Source organism: Rhinatrema bivittatum, chromosome 9 (genome assembly GCF_901001135.1).
Source record: "Rhinatrema bivittatum chromosome 9, aRhiBiv1.1, whole genome shotgun sequence".
Classification (NCBI taxonomy): domain Eukaryota; kingdom Metazoa; phylum Chordata; class Amphibia; order Gymnophiona; family Rhinatrematidae; genus Rhinatrema; species Rhinatrema bivittatum.
Genome location: NC_042623.1, coordinates 175,053,150 through 175,075,272, shown reverse-complemented (window position 1 = coordinate 175,075,272; position 22,123 = coordinate 175,053,150). Strand labels below are relative to the sequence as shown.

General features: G+C 43.0%; 1 protein-coding gene across 1 annotated transcript in view; it reads left to right on the top strand.

Annotated features, from left to right (window-relative positions):
- KCNAB1 (potassium voltage-gated channel subfamily A member regulatory beta subunit 1) overlaps positions 1-2,586 on the top strand; it is a 306,923-nt gene extending 304,337 nt beyond the window's left edge. Inside the window, exons 14-15 of the mRNA XM_029616487.1 lie at positions 277-365; positions 2,273-2,586. Coding sequence (XP_029472347.1) covers positions 277-365; positions 2,273-2,362 — 179 coding nt within the window. The 3' untranslated portion in view covers positions 2,363-2,586. The remainder of the gene's footprint in view (positions 1-276; positions 366-2,272) is intronic.
- Positions 2,587-22,123: the final 19,537 nt, after the last annotated feature.

Sequence of the window (22,123 nt, the reverse complement as noted above, 5' to 3'; positions counted from 1 at the left end):
ATTAGGGAAAGATTCCCTATGAAGATATAATAGTGCTTATCATAAAAACCCAGTCAGATTTATTTTTTAGTCTCTTGTGCAGATTCAGAAATCTGTTTCATGTCCTGCTGTGGATACCCCAACAATACTAGTAAATAAAGCCCTTACAGGTTTATTTGGATTAACTTCAAACCTTCTGCAGAAAAAGGTTCTAGCCTTCAACCTGAAGCACAATTAAATGCAACAAATTCTATCTACAAGTCCATTTGCTAAGAGCAGTTCATGTGTTCTCCCTAGCTTGGTGTCTGCGAAACGAAGGGGTGAGCTCCGTTCTTCTGGGATCATCCAATCCAGAGCAACTTATAGAGAACCTGGGCGCAATTCAGGCAAGTAGACTCGAGATCCTCCTACTCGTGACTTTACTATATCCAAAAAATGTTGCCACATGGTGACAGTGTAGGCCTGAATCCAATCAGGACTTACGATGGAAAGGAAAAGTAGGGGAATGCATCTTGAGGGGTTTAAACTTGACCAGCAATGCTGAGATGGGACTCCCAGAAATAACTGCGACTGACTTTTGGGGCTCTGTAGTCTAGATCTGAGATGCTTGAGCAGTTTCTGTTCCGAAGGGGAAAAATTCTTCTTTAGTTTAGTCACTGGGAACCCAAAATTATTAAAGATAGGGTTCCGTGACACTGCCCCACTGTTTTAAAGCTGAATTGGGCAAGAAACAGCTAGGGCCTGCACTGCAGGCAACACATATTTATCCTGGTCCCACGGCTAGAGGTTTTCCCCATTCTAACCCAGTTCTATCTGCTATCGCCTATGTCATTGCATTATAAAGAGGTACTAAAGATAAGCAATCAGTAGCAAGAGTTACACATTTGCACAACACTGAAATACTTTATTTATTTTGAGGGAATTCTGCGATAAAACTGAAATGTTTTTAACATTTCCAAACATCACAGCAAAACACTCAGAGGTCGACATTCAAAGGGTTTGTTCAGCTAACTCTCTGACGTTACCTGGACTAAATATTTCCACCTGCTTCCTCATTGCCTGGACAAAATTTTAGCGGGGTAAAAAACAGCAGGCATTGGGGGCAGGGGATTAGAACTAAACTGTAGCAGATGAGATGAGATATTCAGTGCTGCCTGGATAAATCTGGTTGGAAAAATAACTGACCTAAAGTTACCTGGTGAGTCGGGTGTACTCAGCGGAATACTTATTCCAGGCATGTTCCACTGAGCAACTGGAGAAAGTTACCCACTCACGGCCCCCTGAATATCAACCTTATACTCCCAACATTTTAAGCAGCAGTATGTACTGGATTCTTTAACATGCTGACATGCCATTGTCTTTGCTTTCATTGTGAGTCTTGTTTTTTTGATCCTACACCAAAGCCTCTTTTTTTTTTTCTGTGCATTTTCTTTTAGTGTGTGTGCTATTTCAAAATAGCATGTGCACTAAAAAAATTGAGGCACACTAAATTTTGAAGCAGCACATGCTGAAATGAAACTGTCAGATATGAAACAAAAAAAAAAAAAGAAAAATTCAAACTTTTCACCCTGCACATCCCTAATATTTTCATATATTTCCATGCTTTTTTGGAATAAAAAGTGGGCATCTTGCATAATAGTAATAGCTTGTTTTTTAAATGTATCTTCACCCGAGCCTTCATTTTATGTGCATTTGCAGAATTCATGACTGACGTGTCAGTGCCACACCTGCATGGAAGTACTAAGATTCATAATATAAATGTGATACATCTCAAAACCTGTCAGCTTTTATCCTTTCTCAGGGATGAAATACAAACCCGAGTGAAAAGCAAGGGGGAGGGGGATCCTGGTCTTCCTCTTAACATCCAAACTCCAAATAGAAATGCTTGCTAGTATGATTGCCTTCAATTCTGTTGCCAAAATCCTGCTCAAGTAGTTTGACTTAAGGCAAATTATTGCAATCTTTTCTGAAGAAGGAAACGTTTGCAATCTCAGCTGCCTTCATGCATTACCTGGCCTGGGAGAAACTGAAGCAGCTGTCCATGGATAAAACAATCAGTAAATGGGTGCATGCAGTCTGTAGCGAATGTGATTGGCGCAGGTGTTAAAAATTGATATTGCATAATATCAGATAACAAGCCTGTTTGAACATAACCCTAACACCAGCTTGGTAAAAATCTGCTCTATCTGCACCATCCAAACATCTATGGTATCTGCACCTGCTCGCCTAGAATTCTTCTTATCAAATGACTTTTGTAGGAACCAGTAGTTTATTTCTGTTTTTTCTCTTCCAGGTGCTTCCAAAGATGACATCCCATGTTGTGAGTGAGCTCGATAGCATACTGGGGAATAAGCCATACAGTAAAAAAGACTACCGCTCCTAATGCAATGCATGACTAAGTGGGACTGCATGGCTCTCATCATTCTAAAACAGTGCCCTGTAAATAGTCCTGGATCAATCTCCGGGCATTGGAATCATTCAGCAACTTGCTGCACTCTCCTGTTGTTGCTGGATTTTTCCAAGCTGTCCGCTGTGGCCACCACTGAGCATCCACCTTCGAAAGCACATTTGAGAACTCTTAAAACCAAGAGAGCCCCTGCCCCACCACTCCCATGGTATTTATTTTCATATGACAGAGTCATTGAATTTTTAATTCCTTCTTACTTGCTCAGCAGGGCCGGTGCAAGAGTATTTGGTGCCCTAGGCAAACCTTCGGTCATGCACCTGGCCACTGGCCCTTGTGCTGGTGGCATTTTGCTGTCCCCACAATTTTGGTGATCTAGCACCAGCCCTGCTGCTCAGAGAAAGACACAATATGTGCACTAAACTTACATCATTTGCATTCTTGGTGGTAAAATACCGTACACAGATTTTTTTTTTTTCAAAATTGCTGAAAGCTGTGATTTAAGGTAACAAAGACACTTTGCACTGTGGAATTCTCCAGCTAAAATGCACTGCGCCGGTGTACGCAAGCTTCATGTTCAGCTATGGTGGAACTTGGACAGTCACCTGGCTGAAAGCAGACAGGTGAAAACAAATCATGCAGACATGAGCTGCTGAGGCACCTTCTCTCACTCTCTCTCTCTGAGAATTTTGCATGCTCCCAGTCACTCCCTGCTAAGAAACATTAGGAATGCAGGTCATCGATAGCGACTGTTGCCAGAGAATTTATAGAGAAAACCAATTGCATTTCACATACTTGTAAATCAGGGATAAAAGTCCCCTCAGGGCTGAATTATGTGTCTTTTATAAGGGGCATAGGCAGGAAAACTACAGATGGTTTGCTGATTCCCTCCCCTCCTCCCCATGACTCATATTGCAGTGTCAAACAGCTGGTGCAGCTGCATTTACAGAAGGGGGGGATCAGTGATCAAATGCTAGTTTGCCTATATCTTATTAGGGTCTGCTTTTCTGCTCTGTATCTTTTGCACAGCTATGGCAAACTTAAAAACACATGGGAGCTTTAGATATTAAAGGTTCTGTTGCACTTCTATACTGTAAAATATATTGCTATTAAAATATTTCCTGTAAAATGTATGCTAAGCTACAGTGAATGTTTGCTACTTTAGAGGGTATTTTTAAAAGACATTAACATGTTTTGATGATCTGGATACATCAATATACAGCTGATGCTGGTAAACAATCTTGCGTTACATCTTTATGAACATGATCGTCAACCATGCAGGCAGAAGGGAGCACTATGAGTCCAATGGAATAAGGATTGCTGAGCAGAGCTCACAGTTTAACCCTCCGCTGTGTGCACAATTTTTATGCCCAAACTTTACTGCTGATGCACCAAGAAGCTCCTGTCAATGAAGGCATTCATTATTACTCCCCAATACAGAGAGGTGCGCTGGGAATTTAACTCCTAGACCGAGAGGAGGTAAAGTTTCCAGGGCTAAGATTAGTCTATGGGCAGAGGCTAGAGTTCTGGCCCTGGGACCTTTAGTGGGGATTTTAGGCACAGAAAACATGCACTTTTTTTTTGTGTGCATCAAGCATATTTTCTGCATCAAATCATGTTTTTATGCACACTAAGCATTTTCTATATGCACATTTTCAGGCTTGTGCACATTTTTTTTTACTCCTGATGCATTAGCATGCCATTAGCTTACTATCAGGCCGATAGAGTAAGGACGCGGAAGAAAGAGTGTGGTAGTGCCGGGCGCACCCTCAATTGCCGCACACACAGTCCGGATCACATACCGCTCGATACAGTATTTAAATGGCATGCAAATGCAAGCCGCGTCCAAAAAGCGCAATCCATTTTATTGTATAGAGCGCTATACACCGCCTATACAGTATTTATTTTATTTATTTATTTTTAATTTTTATATACCGAGGTTCTTGTATCAGATACAAATCACTCCGGTTTACATAAAACCGGAGTGATTTTACATAAAAAGTATCCTAGGTGCGCTGGTACCTGTCATTTCAAATGTCATTTGAAATGACATTTGAAATGACAGGTACCAGGAAGTGGATACAGGAGAAGGGCTGGTGCAGTTTCTGTTGTCCTGTGCAAATGATTGCTTCACTGCCTGACCCCCTCACCCCCCGGGACAAGACCTTTAGAGGAGCCAGGATTGGGCAAACTTTCCCCCAGCCCCTGCTCACCTGACCTGGCCGCGTCCATGGGTGCCGGTCTCCCGTGCGGGCGCGCTGACAGCTCTGGAGCAGCCCCAGTCCTCTCTCCCCTCCTCCCGAGCGGCTTCAGCAGCAGCCGGGGTGGATCGGGTGCTCCCCATGCGAGGCGCGGCTTCCAGCAGCCCCTGCCGGAGAAGGTGCATGAACGCCCACCTGTACGTGCATGAGCGCACGCCGTGACCTCGGACGTCCAGCCGGGCGCTCAGGTCACGGCGTGCGCTCATGCACCTTCTCCGGCGAGGGCTGCTGGAAGCCGCCTCGCATGGGGAGCGCCCGATCCACCCCCGGCTGCTGCTGAAGCCGCTCAGGAGGAGGGGAGAGAGGACTGGGGCTGCTCCGGAGCTGTCAGCACGCCCGCACGGGAGACCGGCACCCATGGATGTGACCAGGGCAGGTGAGCGGGGGCTGGGGGAAAGTTTGCCCGATCCTGGCTCCTCTAAAGGTCTTGTCCCGGGGGGGTGAGGGGGTCAGGCAGTGAAGCAATCATTTGCATGCGCTCATGCACCTTCTCCGGCGGGGGCTGCTGGAAGCCGCCTCGCATGGGGAGCGCCCGATCCGCCCCGGGCTGCTGAAGCCTCACAGGAAAAGTTTGCCCATGAAATTTCGTCTCTCTCTGCCGGGGCTTGCCTGATGCTCCACACTAACTCAGGGGTAAGGGTAGGCGGTAAATTAGCAGGTTAAACGCGCGGCAAAACTGCAGGTTAAAAAGGCGATAATCGGGGCGCACATTACTGGATGGGAGGGAATAGCTAATCCGATCGTTTACATCTCATATACATGCCACGGGCGGAAAGGGTTACCCGTTGATTTCAAGAAGTGGTAAGGATGGGTTAAAAGGGATAGTGAATCGCGGGTTGGACTTACGCAGCCAAATTGTGGGTACAAAATGGGTTAGAAGCAGGGTAACAGCGGCCGCGCTTTACTGTATCGGCCTGTATATCAGGAGTTAAAAATATTTTAGTGTACCGTAGTGAAAGACGGCAGCTAAAGACCAAAAATGGTCAGTACAGTCTGCGCAGCCCGTTATTTGTTTGGGTAGCAGTGTGCATTTTATTTCAGTGCACAATTTTAACACTCCACTTATTACATCAGCCTTTAATGTCTGCATGTAAAAACAGTGAAGTAGCGAGGTACGAGACAATCCCTTTATAAGGCTAAAAATGTTGGAAGATGCAGTTTGGGGACGTTTCCATCCTCAGGCAATATCTGACGACAATGCATTAATTCTACTGCAAGATACAAAGTTGCCCCTGCTATAAAGACAGAAGAGGCGACTAGGGCAGTGGAATAATTAAGGGCAGTAAGATGCTCATTGCTTTTTAAACACATTGCCTTTTTTTCTGGCATTGCAACTCGTGAAAGAAAGGAAGTGGTCTTCTCTAGCTCAAGCTTCCATGTGCTGATGCTTGCCACAGAGACCACGATTTGGGGGTGTGACTATTGATAGCGCTACAAAATCACCACTGTTTTCCCGATTTCTGCTTTGTTATGGACAGACCATCGGATTGGTTTTGGGCCACACTAGCAGGAGAGAATGATAGACTTGAGGGGGGCACAGAAGGCAAAGCATGAAAGTAAAAGGGAGGAGGACATACTGTAGGAGTGAAAGAGAGGGTGACCTCCACTTTGCACAAAATAATCTCCATTTTTAAGAACAGAACTGAAGGAGCAGCCCGTGGCTCAGTGGCAGTGCTGAGAACAGTTATGCACGATACCTAGAGCAGGTCCCGGGTTACCTTCCTTTCCTGGCCATAGCATCAACACTCAAAGCCACCAGCGCAGAGAGGCTCAGCTACTGCTCCATGGCAAGACCTAAGAGGCCAGATTTCAGGGGCACATTAGCTGAGCTCCAGCGGCAGTCGCAACTTGTTGCTGCAAGTGCTGAACTGAGCTGGAGGCAGGAATGTAATACAGAGAAGGGAACAGAGGGAAATGCAAGTGTCTTTTGTACAGCACAAAAAATACTGCAGGTTGAGTATTTCTAGATATTCAAACATTCATGCAGCTTATAGAAAGGTGGAAGAACATGTCAAACATTCTATAAGATTTTGTTCTAGCTACATGTTTTTTTTCTGCTCTCCCTACTGTCCAGGGCATATGTAGTCCCATGAATGTGTGCTGTGTGTTGAAGATGAGAGACTGATATGTAGAAAAGGGTTAATTTGCATGTGGCATGGAACTGTGTATCAGATGTGACTGAACTGAGTATGTGCAAGATAAAGATGTAAATGTAGCAAGAACTAGGTTTTGCTTAAAACAAGGCATTGTTTGAAAACAGTTGATGAGATTCTAGCCATTAGGAGAGGCAAATTTTTCAGTTGGCTTTTAAAAATGATTTTTGCAAGGAAATCATGACATGGGTGCCCTCGCATTACAGTTCAGCGTGCATGTTAAGCATGCTCAAAAGTTAGCGCACTATCCCTTAAGGCCCTAGAGTGCATGCAGAACAGGACCCCACTGATTTGCAGGGCATAGCTCAACCTGTCATGGGCCAGTGCCAATTTGATGATCATCACCAGCTGAAAGGGGGGGGGGGGGGGAGTGAAAGGAGCACAGCCTTATTGCTTGCAAAAATCATAAAAGGTGTAAGCCTAGGGGGTACAAGGATCCTCCAGGAAGGCAGGTCTTACGGGTGTCCAGGTGTGGTGGGAGGGACTCCATGGCCTCTTGATTTTCATGCCAGGCAGTGTGCATATATGTTGGGCCGGGCATCTGCCTTTCCATGGGAGGAAACGTAATCCTATCCTTTCAGTTTCAGCTGGTTGGTCTAGAGTATTTCTAACATGTACACTAACATTTATTTGGTTACTGAACACACAGCGCATGCACATTGTGGCTTTTTAGTAGCACGTACAGGCGAAAATTGAGTGCATCACTTGAGATATTACAATACACATCAAATTTTTATCATGTGCATGCTAAAATAAATAAATGAAATGTATAGTAGACACCTCATAAGTGTTTACACACACTGGAAGGATGTTCACATTTTTCCAAGGTGTTGATATGGACAGATGAAGAGGGTCTGTCTGCTCCAGCTAGTTTTCATATTTTTTTTTTTTTTACACTCATAAAAATCTCTACCATAAATGCTGCAACTACATTCCAAGCCAGACTTATATCAGCCCAAAGCAGAAGTAAATATATTTAGAGCTGAAGATTACTGGCACTGAATAAAAAAAAACAAACCCCAGTGTTTTAGGTGCAGGGGACATAGCTGTAGCCAGCATTACCAGAGCAGTGATGGTGGTCTCCTCCTGCACACCTCCCCTGTATCCACTTTTATGATAACTATTCAGGTTTTGTCGAGAATTTGTCCTCCAGAAGCCGGAAAGAATTTAAGCGAGTTAAGCCCAAAATACATAGCAGCCTGCTGGCAGGATGCCACAGATCAAATCAACCACCGGAAAATGTAGCGTTAGGTGGAGAGGACATTACAATGAATATAGGATTTTGCAGTGAATCTTCCCAGAAAAACTTTATAGACAAATACAGGAAAATACTACTTTCTGGGCTATTGACAATCATACGTAAGAAAAAGGAGAGTCTTTAAAAGGTTAAGCAGTTTCTCTTACAAAGCATTGTCTCTTGTAAAGCTGCTCCAGCATCTTATGTGGTTCAATAGGTAAAACACTACTTTATTTGAATTTTGTATGCATATGCATGTTTTAATTTGTTTAGTTGGTGCTATAGTTGCATGCAAGCTAAATCTCTTCTGTTTGACATCATCAGTTTGTGCACAATCATTGCAGCTCCATGCTCATAAACCAAGCCTTGTGATGTTAACAAGGATGTTTTGTTACAACTGAAAGTTAGTGAAGAGGAAGATATCTTTGCGCCATTACAAAAGTGTGAGGGAATGGGAGTAGCTTTGAATGAGAGACTGTTAAAGTGTAACAGAAGCAGTAATGTATCTATGACAAAACAGTATCATTCATGCAAGTATTTTTATATATGAACTGAAATTAAAATCTGGATCTAAGATGCTACATAAAATATGACTCGTGTCTTTTATTTATGAATATGCAGAAAATTCTTATACATATTTTTTTTACATGGTGGTTTTTTTTTTCCTCTCATGTTTATTGGTGAGAATCAAAATACAAAGAAAGACACATTCCACCCTGTACCATATGGGTGATACAAATTGCGCAGTCATTACCAATCACAAAATACAGCACAAAGACGGGTTGATCATATCAACAGATTACTTGCCAAGCGTCAATGTTAACAATCATAACAATCTTAACAGAAGTAACCGTACTGTGCCCAGCCATTATAATAATAACAGTAGTTTTGTAATGGTGATAATAACCATTGTCCAATACCCCAACAGATAAAACTATTCAAAAAGCGAGGAAGACAGAGATCCGTCACTCACAACTTCTTTTAAAGGGATAAGTAAAAGGTAGTTGGGCAGAATTATTCTGATTGTCATCCTCTCTCACTGTTTTCCTCCCACCCACCAGGAGAAATGCATCTGTTAAATATCAGAGCAACTGTAAACTGTGCTTGAGAGGAGAAGCTGTTCATCCTTTTTAACCTATAGACAACCGCAATATCATAGTGAAGATACAAAATTGAAAAGGTACCCAGCTACAAAGTTATGACATTTCGCAAACCAGTTCGAATTTTTGGAGATAAATGGTCGACCACTGGATCCCATAGTTGGCGTGCCATAGTTAACAGTTTAAAAGAGTATTGTTTGGCCAAGAGGAATTAATAGGTGAATATTCTTATCAATTTTTTAAACCAAATTTCTGCATTTGGAGGTAGGGGTGTCACCCATGACAAGAGTATGGTTTTCTTTCCTAAAAGGCCCATTTTTGCCAATAGTAGCCAAGGTGGGGTACACACCATCCCTGTGGCTGAAAACTCTCGCCCAAAAAGCCACAAGTTAGGGTCAAATGCTATTGGGAGTTTTATAATTCTGGTAGCTATAGCATGGATTGCTTTCCAAAAGGTTTAGACATGAGAGCACTGCCAGAACATATGTGTATAGCTCCCGAGTTCAGTACAACATTTAGGGCACCTGTCAGTTTGTGTCCATGATGTGTGATGCTCTCTAACCGGCGTCCAATAATAACACCACAGAAATTTTAATTGCGTCTCACACAAACCCATATTCTCAGCAAGTTTCAGTATCTCTGCAAAACATCTTTGAAAATCAGAGAAGGTCAGATGAAAATCTGACCATGTGGTCCATTTAAGATAAAGCGAGTTTAGATCTCGATTTGGCGAGTGCCTGCTGTATATTTTTGCGAAAGCATGCAATGGATGGTCTTTGGGCCTTTACTGGAATTGCACTGACAATCTCCCGCACCCTAACCTCAAGGGTAGACTCAGTCAGGGTACATGCAGAAGAAATCGCAAAGTGTCTTGCCTGCAAATACCCATGAAAATGGTGGGATGGTATCTGAAATGATTCTTGTACCTCCTGAAAACCAAAAAATCATTGAGTCGCCGGGGAAAACAAGTGGTACAAGTGAGAGAGACCTTTGTGCTCCCACTGTGTAAAGAGCATTTGTCCCATTCCTGGGGGAAAGAGTGGATTATTATTCAACGATAATAAGGTCACTACGCTGTAAGGTGTGTCCAGCAGGTGACAAAGGAATCTCCAGGCTTGTCGGCTTGACTGAAGAAGGTGGTGAGGTTTCAATTGAGATGGAATATCATCTTTCCTAAAATTAGTGTGTTCAGTGAGGGAATCTCAAACCACCTCCTAAGATATGGCCCAGGTAAGTACATTGAGGATCCCCATAGCAAATCTCTGATCCAGCAAAGCATAGCTGCCAGGTTATATAGAGATAAGTTTGGGCAGCCAATACCTTCCTGTATTAACAGCCTCTTAAGAGTGTCGAGCACGATTCTAGGATTCTTCCCTGTCCAAAGAAAGGAATTAAAGATTTTATCCAGTTCTTTACGATTCTGATTGGTTAACCAGATGGGAGCCATCTGGTTAACAGCCATTTGGGGACCACCATCATCTGTAAAATCTGAACTTTGCCCCAAAGTGAAATAGGGAGTCCTCTCCACCTCTTGAGCAGGGATCAGTCTGGGTAAGAAGGGGTATGATGTTCGTCATGTGTATGTACCTAATGTCCACAGGTATACGCACTCCTAAATATTTCATCTCTTTCTCTGCCCATTTTAATGGGAAAACACCCAGCCAAGACCTTTTGGTTAGTCCTCCTATGTCTAGAGCTTCCGACTTATCTCGGTTTATTTTAAGCCCCGTGAATGCACCAAACCATTCTTGAATAAGCATCAGAGGAGAAAGAGATTGCGCGGGGTTAGTGAGAAAGATTAGCACATCATCCGCGAATGCCGCTATCTTAAAGGTAAACGGATGGTGCGAAAATCCTTCAATGTCACGTGCATTAGTAATGTTCCTCATAGTGGGTCAATAGATAATATATAAAGGAGGGGTGATAAAGGGCACCCTTGACGGACACCACGTTTGATCTCTACGGCCTTGGACCTTTCCCCATTTACCAGAATGTGGGAGAGAGAGGGTTGTGATAAAGGAGAGAAATGTATCATACAATGTTACCTTCGAGACCAAAACTTTGCAATACTGAAAACATATAGGGCCAAGACACCCTGTTGAATGCCTTTTCGGAGTCTATCCCTATTGCTAGGGCTGGGATATTATTCAGTTAACAAATTGTCATTGCCATTATAAGCTTTATGATATGAGAGCTTGCCGCTCTGCCCTTTACAAATCTGGCTTGAGCCTCTGATATTAAAGATGGTAGGACTATATTTAGCCGGTTCGCCAATACTTTTGCCAGTATTTTGCAATCACAATTTAGGAACGAAATCGGCCGATAGGAAGCCGGATTTGTAAGGTCTTTCCCCGGCTTCGGAAGAATTGTGATATGAGCGGTGTTAAAGTCCTGTGGGAGTGCACCCTCCACTAGGGCTGAGTTGAAGAACTGCGCCAGTAAAGTGGATACTTTTAAATTCAAAATCTTATAAAAGTCATAAGATAAGCCATCCGGGCCAGGGCATTTTCCAGTCGCCATGGCACCATGGGTTTGCAAAGGTTTGTTTAGGTGCACCAATTGCTTTTCATTTAGCTGAGGAAGGTCAATGCCGTCAAAGAAAGCGTCTTCTTCTGTCCTCCCTCCTTGGACATCGTCAGAGCATAGAGTGGTGTAAAAGTCCCAAAAAACCTGACCTATATCCTTTTTAGAGGTAACCACTGTTCCCAATTTGGTCTGCATAGTAGAAATGAGAGATTGGCTCCTCCCTGTTTTAATAACATTAGCCAAATATTTCCCTGCCTTATTACCATGTTTGTAAAAGTTTAAAGCAGAAATTTGTAGATTGTTGAGCCCTGCAGTGAAGTAGAGTTAAGACTCTCCAGCAGTGCGAAATACCTATGTTTTGGTGAGGGCGATGGCTTTAATAAAAACTCTATTTTGGCCTGTTTCACCTCTTGTTCTAATTGGAGAATGGAGCTATTAATACGTTTTTTCCTTTTTCTCACAAATGCAATGATTTCACCCCGTAGGACCGCTTTTGCTGTTTCCCAGAGGAGAGATGGGTTGTCCTCATGGATCTGATTATGAGTCATGAAGTCTGACCATCTCTGGAACTCTATCTTTGCTAAGGAAATTTGGAAATCTCCAGGTATAGGGGGCATATTGTTCCCCAACTGGGGAAAAGTTCAACCCAGATGGGAGTGTGATCAGAGATTACCTGCTGCCCTATGGTTGCTTTTTGAATGTTGAAAAAAGATGATTTAGATATGATTATGTAGTCAATGCGTGATAAGGTAGCTTGTGCCCTGGATATATGCGTATAATTCCGTTCCTCTAGGTGCATCTCTCCAAACATTTATCAAGTCTAATTGGGAACATAAATAGTTAGAACCTCTATTCATCTGCGGTTGACTGTTCTTATCACTTGGACATTTATCCAATGCCGGATCTGCCACCCAATTAAAGTCTCCCATAATATAAAAGTCTCCCTGGGATTGCTGAATCAATAATTGAAATAAATTGGTGTGAAAGTGTTTAGAGTAATCGTTAGATGCATAGATATTACATATTGAAAAGTGTTTGCTATGAAGTAGACCCTTAATGAACACATAGCAGCCCTCTGGATCAGCAATTGAGTAGGTAATTTGTACATGCAAATTTTTATGTGTAAGGATTGCAACATCTGCTCTCCGTCCCTGTGCCGCAGCATAACAACAGGCACCCACCCAATCTTTATGTTTTTCACTTTCCTTGCTGATAAGTGTGTTTCTTGTGAACAGGCTATAGCAACCCTCCTTTTCTTTAAGTGTCAAAACTTTTTTCCTTTTAATTGGGGAGTTTAATCCATTTATATGCCATGAATAAATTTGTGTGGCCATAGATACATTAAAGTAATATAGAAACATAGAAATGATGGCAGAAGACGACCAAACGGCCCATCCAGTCTGTCCAGCAAGCTTTCACACTTTTTTTTTTTTCTCACATACTTATGTTTCTCTTGGCTCTTAGTAACCTTTTTTTTATTCTATTTCCCTTCCACCCCCACCATTAATGTAGAGAGCAGTGTTGGAACTGCATCTAAGTGAAATAGCTTAATTTAGTTAGGGGTATTAACCACCGCAATAAGCAAGCTACACCCATGCTTATCTGTTTATTCAGACTGTGTAATTCAGTCCTTGTTGATTGTTGCCTGAATATAGATCAACCTTTCTTCATTCTCCCCTGTCGTTGAAGCAGAGAGCCATGCTGGCTATGTATTGAAAGTGAAATATCAGACTTGCTCCCCTGCCATTGAAGCAGAGGGCTATTATGCTGGATATGCGTGAATTGTCAAAATTTCCTCCCCTGCCGTTGAAGCAGAGATTTATGCTGGATTTGCATTGAAAGTGAAGTATCAGGTATTTTTTGGTTTGGGGTAGTAACCGCTGTAACAAGCCAGCTACTCCCCTGCTTTTATGTGGTTGCAAATTCTTTTTTCCACATTTCCTCTTGCCGTTGAAGCATAGATCAATGTTGGAGTCGCATTATTGAATAAGGATATTCATCTCCAGGTAGTAGCCATCATTCCCTCAAGCCACCCCCATGCCTCTTCTCGTCATTCACATCCTCTAGACTTTATGGATCCACAGTATTTATCCCACGCCCCTTTGAAATCCTTCACAGTTTGGTCTTCACCACTTCTGCTGGAAGGGCGTTCCAGGCATCCACCACCCTCTCCATGAAGAAATACTTCCTAACATTGGTTCTGAGTCTTCCTCCCTGGAGTTTTAAATCGTGACCCCTGGTTCTTCTGATTTTTTTGCAGTGGCAAAGGTTTGACGTTATCTTTGGATCATTAAAACCTTTCAAGTATCTGAAAGTCTGTATCATATCACCCCTACTCCTCCTTTCCTCCGGTGTACATATTTAGATTCTTCAATCTCTCAAGTCATTCGATGAAGACCCTCCACCTTTTTGGTCACCCTTCTCTGGACTGCCTCCATCCTGTCTCTGTCCCTTCTGAGATACGGTCTCCAGAACTGAACACAGTACTCCAGGTGAGGCTATTTCACTTAGATGCAGTTCCAACACTGCTCTCTACATTAATGGTGGGGGTGGAAGGGAAATAGAATACAAAAAAGGTTACTAAGAGCCATGTAATGTAGTCAATTGTTCAGCCAAAAGAAAGTGAATGAAAATAAGATTATTGGGCTCCCAGCCTGACCCCACAATCCCACAAGCAGTCAGTGCCATTAAGTGCCTATACCAGTCTACCCTGTCTTCAAGGATGAACAGCCTCCCTGTGTTGCTCTGAGTTTGATGAATGTCCCTCTCCTGATACCCTCCCGAGCTGTCAAACCTCCCCCCTCCCACACCCTTCCCCCAATCCCTTATATCTTAGAGGGGGTCCCATATTACAGGGGTCCTGCTGGAGCACGTGATCTCTGTGCTGGGGACCACGTTGCCCCTGTTCTGGTAACTATGCCACATGAAATGAAACAGTTACCCCATTCTGTGAAATGTCCTCCTATCTCTCATCCTTGGCTTGCACATGCCTGGCCAGCTGCAAGGAAAAATGTTATAAACAGCCTAATGTACCTTAAACTCTCGACCCCGCCGGGCCCTGTCTCAACCCTTATTGAGGAACAGCAAGGGCACACACCACTTCAGTAAAAATGGTCCGAGTCCCCATAGAGTGACACAGATGACAGAAGGTGAACAGACTCTGTAAGGTGAGATGTTCAATGCCTCTTAATGTACAATTGATGTTCCATGGGTTCTGAAGGATGAGCTGCTGCTCCTGATAATAATGTCACTTTCCAAGTTACAGTGGCCTGATTTAAGTTGCAACAGTTTTGAAGTTGGCAGGACCATATCATCTCACTGTTCTGTCCACTCAAAATAGCGGTGAATTGGATTGATCAAGGAAGCCCTTTGAGAAAGCGTCTGAGGTTGGGACTCAATCTGCCGACCCATGGTGAGCCCTGGTCATCCGTCGCACTTCCAGCCTTCAGAGACTAAGGAAACCTGCAATGTTGACATTGGATGGGGTAGGTGGCTTAGGAGTCTCTCAGGTCCATCAATGTTTCACAGGTAGAAGAGCATGTTAGGCTAGGTGTCCTAATATCATGCACTCACCAAGTTAAGTTAGGAGCTGTTCCATCTCTGTAACTTTGAGGGGTTTCTGTTTATAGATTTCAGTTATTGAAATATGACCAATGCTCAGGTGAGCCAGCCTGGCTGCACAGGCCCTCTCGATTCTGCGCCCTTGGGGAACAATCCGAAAAATTGGGAACAGTGTCCAGGGTTTAACTCCCAAAGGTAGTATCAAAGACCCATGCCCTTTTCAAACTTTTGAAGACATTCACCTGGCCATTATGCCAGATTCGGAGCTTGGCTGGAAACCCAAGTGTAAATTTGATTTTCTTTTGAAAGAGGGCGGAACACAGCGGAGAAAAATCTTTACGGAGTGTGGCCACTCTAGCTCAGTAATCCTGTGTAATGTGAATCGGGCTATTCAGGTATTGAATATCTGGGTGTTTCCTGATCTCCTGCATTATCAGCGCTTTATGTGCAAAATTTAATATTTTTGCAATCACGAGTCGTGGGCGTTGGTCCGTCCCGCGCTTTGGGCCTAGACCGTGGGCCCTCTCCATGACCAATTTCACCTGAAGATCAGGCAGTTGTAAGGCTTCAGGTAGCCAATCATTTCCGGGAAACCCAGAAATCTAAGGTTCGCCTGCCGCAAACTGTTTTCTAGGTCGTCTATTTTTGCCGCTTGTACACTTACAGTTTTTTCTAGTGCAGATAATTTCCTTTCTTGGTTAGTGGCATCATCTTCCAAGAGAGATATTTGTCCCTCTGCGTGGTCCATCCTGGGGCCAAACTCGGCAAGGGCAGTTTTAACATCAGCCAGTTGCTTGCCAATACCCGCTAATTTTACTTCAAGCGCGGAATGTACGATTTCCTTAATCTCCGAAAGCAACTGTTCATTGTGGGGCTGTTCCGCAGTGGTGTCTTTCCCTGTGAGCGGCACAGCCGCCATCTTGTCCTCCTGAGCTCAGGTCTTTTCTTTTTCCTTCCTGCCGCTTCAGATTACCTTCGTCAGTGGGGTTTTGTTCATATATGTCACAATTGACATTTATTTATTTCGAAGCTTTTATATACAGAGGTTTAGCAATTAGCCTTCACCCCGGTTTACAGTAAAACAAATTGTTACATCGAACAGGACACGGAACACAGAGTGGCAGAGAATACATCGAACTGTTAGCAGAAAATCATAGAACAAAACTTAAACACTTGAACAGGGTCGTGACGTGTTTAACTTAAACTTTACACGGCAACAAAAGAACTGGGAAATGGGTTTCTCAAAAAAAAAACAAAAAAACCAAGGCTCTAGAGTTTCTTAGTGTGCATCTTGTATGGGAGGTGCTGGAGGTGGAGGGGTTATGACGTTTAGCCCACGCCATCTCTGAATGTTTGGCTAAATAACCAGGTTTTCAGTTCTTTTTTGAAGGATTTGTTGTCGATTATCGATCTTAGGTATTGAGGTAAGGAGTTCCATATGTTTGGACCTGCAATTGAGAAGGCTCTGTTTCTCGTGCTCGTGAGCTTCGCCGATGGAAGTGAGGGTATGTCCAGAAGTAATTTGCTGGTAGTTCTGGTGTATCGTTGAGGTTTGTGTTGATGGATCATGTTGCTGAGTGTGTTGTTCTCCGTTTTGTATAAGGCATTGTGTACTATAGTAAGGGTCTTGAATTCGATTCTTTGTTTGATTGGGAGCCAGTGAAGACTTCTTAAAACAGGGGTGATGTGTTCCGATTTTTTTTTTGCCTGTTAGGACTCTGGCTGCGGCATTTTGCAGTAGCTGGAGTGGTTTTAGGGTAGATTTGGGAAGACCTAACAGGAACGAGTTGCAGTAGTCAGTGCTGTGAATATCAGTGATTGAAGTACTGTTCAGAACTCCTGATGGTGGAGAAGTGGTTTTAGATTTTTCAGGACGTGCAGTTTGTAGAATCCGTCTTTGGTTTTGGTTGCGATGCTCTTTTTTAAGTTGAGATCTTTGTCAATCCAAATGCCGAGGCTCTTTGTATCATTATTTATCGGGATGTTAATGTTGTCGATTATAAGGGAGTGTGTATTGATGGTTTGTTCTGTGCGATTTCTTCCTATGAGGATGCATTCTGTTTTATTCATGTTCAGGCACAGTTTTAGTTGGTTTAGCATGTTACTAATTGAGGTTAGGTGGTTTGCTGCTGTGGAGAGTGCCTCTTCTAGTGTGTTGGAAATATATATCCCAGTGCCTTTCCCAGGGCCCTGGGATCGGTCAAAATGGCTTAGAATGAATTTTTTGGCGGCACAGCATCCAGAGCTATGCAACACACATCCTGCTAGCCCAAGCACATCACGTGACTCCTCTTTACGTGGTTTTAAAGTAAAAAACTGCATTAGGCATAAAGTCATAGAAATGGCTCAGTTGTCCAATCACTTTTGTTCCAGTGAAAAACAGAACAAGTTGGATCCAAGGGGGAGAACTGCTACTGTTGCTCACTAGCTAGACCAGAGTTTCTGGACCCACTCCTCTAGCCACATCCAGCCAGTCAGGTTTTCAAGATATCCACAATGAATATGCATGACATAGATTTGCATACAATGGTGGGGGTACATGCAAATCTGTTTCATGCATATTCATTTTAAGTATCATGAAAACTTAACTTTATGAGCATGTGGCGACGACTGGGTTGAGAACCCCTGCACTAAACTAATAGGGAGAGGTGGCCGCTCCCAAATGTTTGCTGTCCCCATGAACAGGCGCAGGAAAAAAAAAGGCACAGTATACCACAAAATAGCTGACTTTATCAAATATTCCCAAGGAAAGAGCAACAACAAAATGCACAAATGAGGAAGTGTAAGAGTCCAGGAGGAGGGCCACAGGAAACCTATTTCAGAACTGAACAGTCAATCAATGCACAAGTAATCGTGTAATATAAAGCACTTGGGTGAAAGGTCTCTCCTCCAAAAGCCTTTTCGGTCCAAATTAAGTGACGGAGTAGCAGTGGAGAGCTGAAATGGGACCTAGCTTTCACCATGCTGTGCCTGGGCTGCTGGAAGTGACATGCAAAACATGAGAGCATGAATTCACATTTACAGAGTCATTGCCCTGACTTCACAAAGCACTGCACCACATTTTGTCACTTGACAGTGTACTGAGTTTTCATAAAGTGCAGCCAAATGACTAAAGACATAACAGGGAACGGGATGGCACAGGAGGAGCATAAGCTCCATCTAGTCTGCCCAATTGACTGCCTGTTACAATGCCACTGACCTTAGCTGATCTATTTTTCCCTTCACTTCTGAGCTAGGAACCCCCTGTGATTGGCACATGTTTTCTTGAATTCAGTTACTGTTTTTTGCCTCCACACTGAGAATCCTTGCATTTATGTATTTAAAATACTTATTACCCACCCCTCCATGGTTTGGAGCAGAGTACGTGTAAATACATAAAATAGCATCCACCACCCAGTTTCAAATTATTTTCTTACAAGTTCAGCCCTTGGCCCTCTGGGACAAACCCATCTAGCTCTTTTACCAACCACTGACCCATACTTAAAGGGAAAATGAATAAGATTCTGAGGATGACACTACAACTGCAGTGAATCCAGGAATTTGAAACAGACACCTTCAAGCCAAACACTACAGACATGCTTAAAAGAAAAGCATAGGGAATACCTACAAAGCAAGGTTAAACACTCAAAATATACACGCTAGACAAAAGCAGGGAACCAAATATGACTGAAACATTCAAATAATTTGACATGACATTACGGAAGGTAAAAGTTTCCATACTAAAGGAATTTCAAGGAGGAAAGTACAGGGAGAAAGGTTGAAAGCAAACGTGAGAAAATGCTTCTCTGCTGAGAGGGCAATAGCGACCTGGAATAACCTACCAGCCGAGGTGCTGGAAACCCGTACAATGGTAAGAATCCAGTCAAGGGAGAGGACAATGGTAGTAGAGTTGGGAGGTTCCAGCTTTGCAAACAACCCACCCCCAGTTCCTCGCGTGCAGCCACAAGGGGAAAGCTAAGGAACTGTGGACTTTGCTCTTTCCAATTTGATTGGGCAAAAGTTAGCAGCAAATTACCATGCGCAGATCTGAAAACCAAGAACACCTCCCCTCAATCCGACTAAAATGCTCACATTCGCTGGAAGCCAGCATGGATTTTTAGTTGGACCGAGGGCAGACATTTTCAGACTTATTTACTCAAATAAACAGCTTTGAATATTGTTCTCAAAATACCCAAAGGAGTGCATAAATATTCCACTTGTGCATATTAATAAGTGGAACTAAGAATTTATTGAATACAAAAAAAATACTGGAAGAAACTTTTGACCACCTTGAAAGGGTAGCAATATAAAAAGCAGCTTGTGAAACTGAATCAAGAAATTTAAGAGGAAGTAGCAAGTCCAAGCAAGCTTTCCTTATGGCAAATTTATAGCAGCCAAACAAACTGGAAAATGCTTGCAAGAAGCAAGGCACATACAAGACAGGCCTGTTTCTTGTGTTCTCCATCCCACCCCCTCTTGCTACTATTAGATCTACTCGCAGAGCCCATACAAATGAGACGAGGCGGTGGTGGCAGCAGCAGAACAGACTCCCACGACACACCAGTTCACCGCTTGCAACACACGCCTGTAGGCCCAGCACAGGTGGCAGCCATGTGGCACTGCTTCTCTTGCTGTCCCACCTGCTCTGTACTTGCACACCCACCTCCAGGGCCAAAGTGGCGGCAGTACAGACTTGCTGCTGCTCCTCCCTCCTCCTGCCAACTGAGCACTTTCAACATAGCTCTTGGGCCGGCACAAAATGAGGGTAAGGGAGTGGCAGAGGCTCCAGCCGCTTTCCTCTTCCGGATGGTGCGCAGCCTTGTGTGTGTGCATTATACAGCCATGCACCTCACACCGCGCAGTGCCTGCGGAATGCAGACACACCCTCCCTCCATATTAGGCGCTCTTGGAGGGAAATGCAACTAGAAGGTTTTCAAAATCCATACTATATCAAATAGTAAGAAGGATGGTATACATAATATTCCACAAATATTCCACTGACAAGTAAATGCAGTGCAGTATAATCCAAATCACTTAGGGGTAGATTTTCAAAGGGTTACGCGCGTAAGATACAGGGAAAGCCATCGGGGCTCCCCTTGGGCTCGGCGCACATGCAAGGTGCACAAGTGTGCACCCCCTCGCACGCGCCGACCCCGGATTTTATAACATGGCGCGACTGCGCATGCATGTTATAAAATCGGGCGTAGATTTGTTCGCGCCGGGTTGCACGAACAAATCTACGCCCGAGCATAAGTTCAAAAATCTGGCCCTTAGTCTGACATGGTATCATGATAATCAACTTCAGCACTAATGCACATAATATAATCATTTATTAAGAGCAATGAAGTCCATATTTTATTGTTGTTGGAAGAAAGCACAGAACAGTGTCTGCAGGTATGACCAGCCCAATACCCATGTTCCAGCGCAAAGTGTGTGCATGCTTTGGGGCGGGAGGGAGGGATTATTCAAAAAGTCTGCCGAGAAACTTGCTGCAGGCACTGCCTACTCTCAGACTCGCTTCTCCAAAAGCTGCTGCAATTGTTAGTTCCTCTTAGACTCATCTCTCTAGCATGTAGGTCAATGGCCCAGGCAACAATTACACACAGAAAAATGGCAAACTGCACACACAAATTGCATTTGCAGATTTCAATGCATGCCACATTGCCATTTTTCTCTGCATGTGCAAAGCCCATTCTCAAAAAATTATGCAAAGCTGCTGAGCTGAAGAATCCTGAAAATCAGCTCAGTGATTCTGCCATAGCCAAATGATGCATAGAATAAATCACACAACCCTGCAAATAGTACACCTACAGGTGCTATTTCTTAAATATTTTCCAATACGGTTAGTATACTGTTGTACAATAACATTTAATAATATATTCCATTTGTATTGTATTGTATATTAGAGATGTGCGAAGCCTGAACCTACTGGTTCGGGCTTCGGTTTCGGCCTGTCGCGGGAAATTTAGTTTTTCCCGCAGTTTGGGCTTTTTTTTTTTTTATTTCGGGTTAGTGCACACTAACTCCCCGTTAGTGCATGCTAACATTTAAACCATAGGGGGTAATTTTCAAAAGCAGTTACATGCGTAAATGTAGCTACTATTGTAGCAATTTTCAAAAGCCATTTACTCAAGTAAATTGCACTTATGTGAGTAAATCCTATAGACAAGTCAATGGCATATATTGTAGCAATTTTCAAAAACCCACTTACTCAAGTAAAGTGAATTTACTCCAATAAACCTGGTTTTTACTCGAGTAAATGCTTTTTAAAATCAGGCCCTTAGTGCGCACTAACCCAAAAATCGAATTTTTCAGAAATTTCGTAAAAATTCTGTTCGTTTTTTGGGTTTCCCGAAACAGGATGAATTAGGCAATTTCGTTGAAATTTCCTAATTTGTCCAAAACAAACGTACATCCCTATTGTATATAATAATCAGGAATATAAAAAACAGTGTCCTTAATCCAAAATTAAAGAATCCATAAATACATTGCCCATGAACAGAATCCTAAATCCAAAACTAAATCAAAAGCTCAAAAAGAGAAAAATCAATGCCCCCCCAAAAGTAAGAAAATGCATCAATGAGACCATAAACTTTTTTTTTCCAAGATTTTTACATATGGACTTTAGAGTTCTTGGTAAATTAATTACTACATGGTATTAGTGCTAAAATAAATAGTGCATTGGATTACACTGCACTGCTTTTTCTTTAAATTTTTATAAGCAACACTCCATTTTGCAAATTGCTACTTCATAAATAAATTCAGCTTTCGATTTACTACAATTGGGTTACCTGAAGGGGTCCTGTATGGTTAATGATTAAACACTGCAGCAGGTGAAAGGCAGTTGAAAACTATACCAAGTCCTTTTTTATATCACAAGATTTTTATTTTCTTCTGTTATTTTATAAAGTATAAAATCTCAG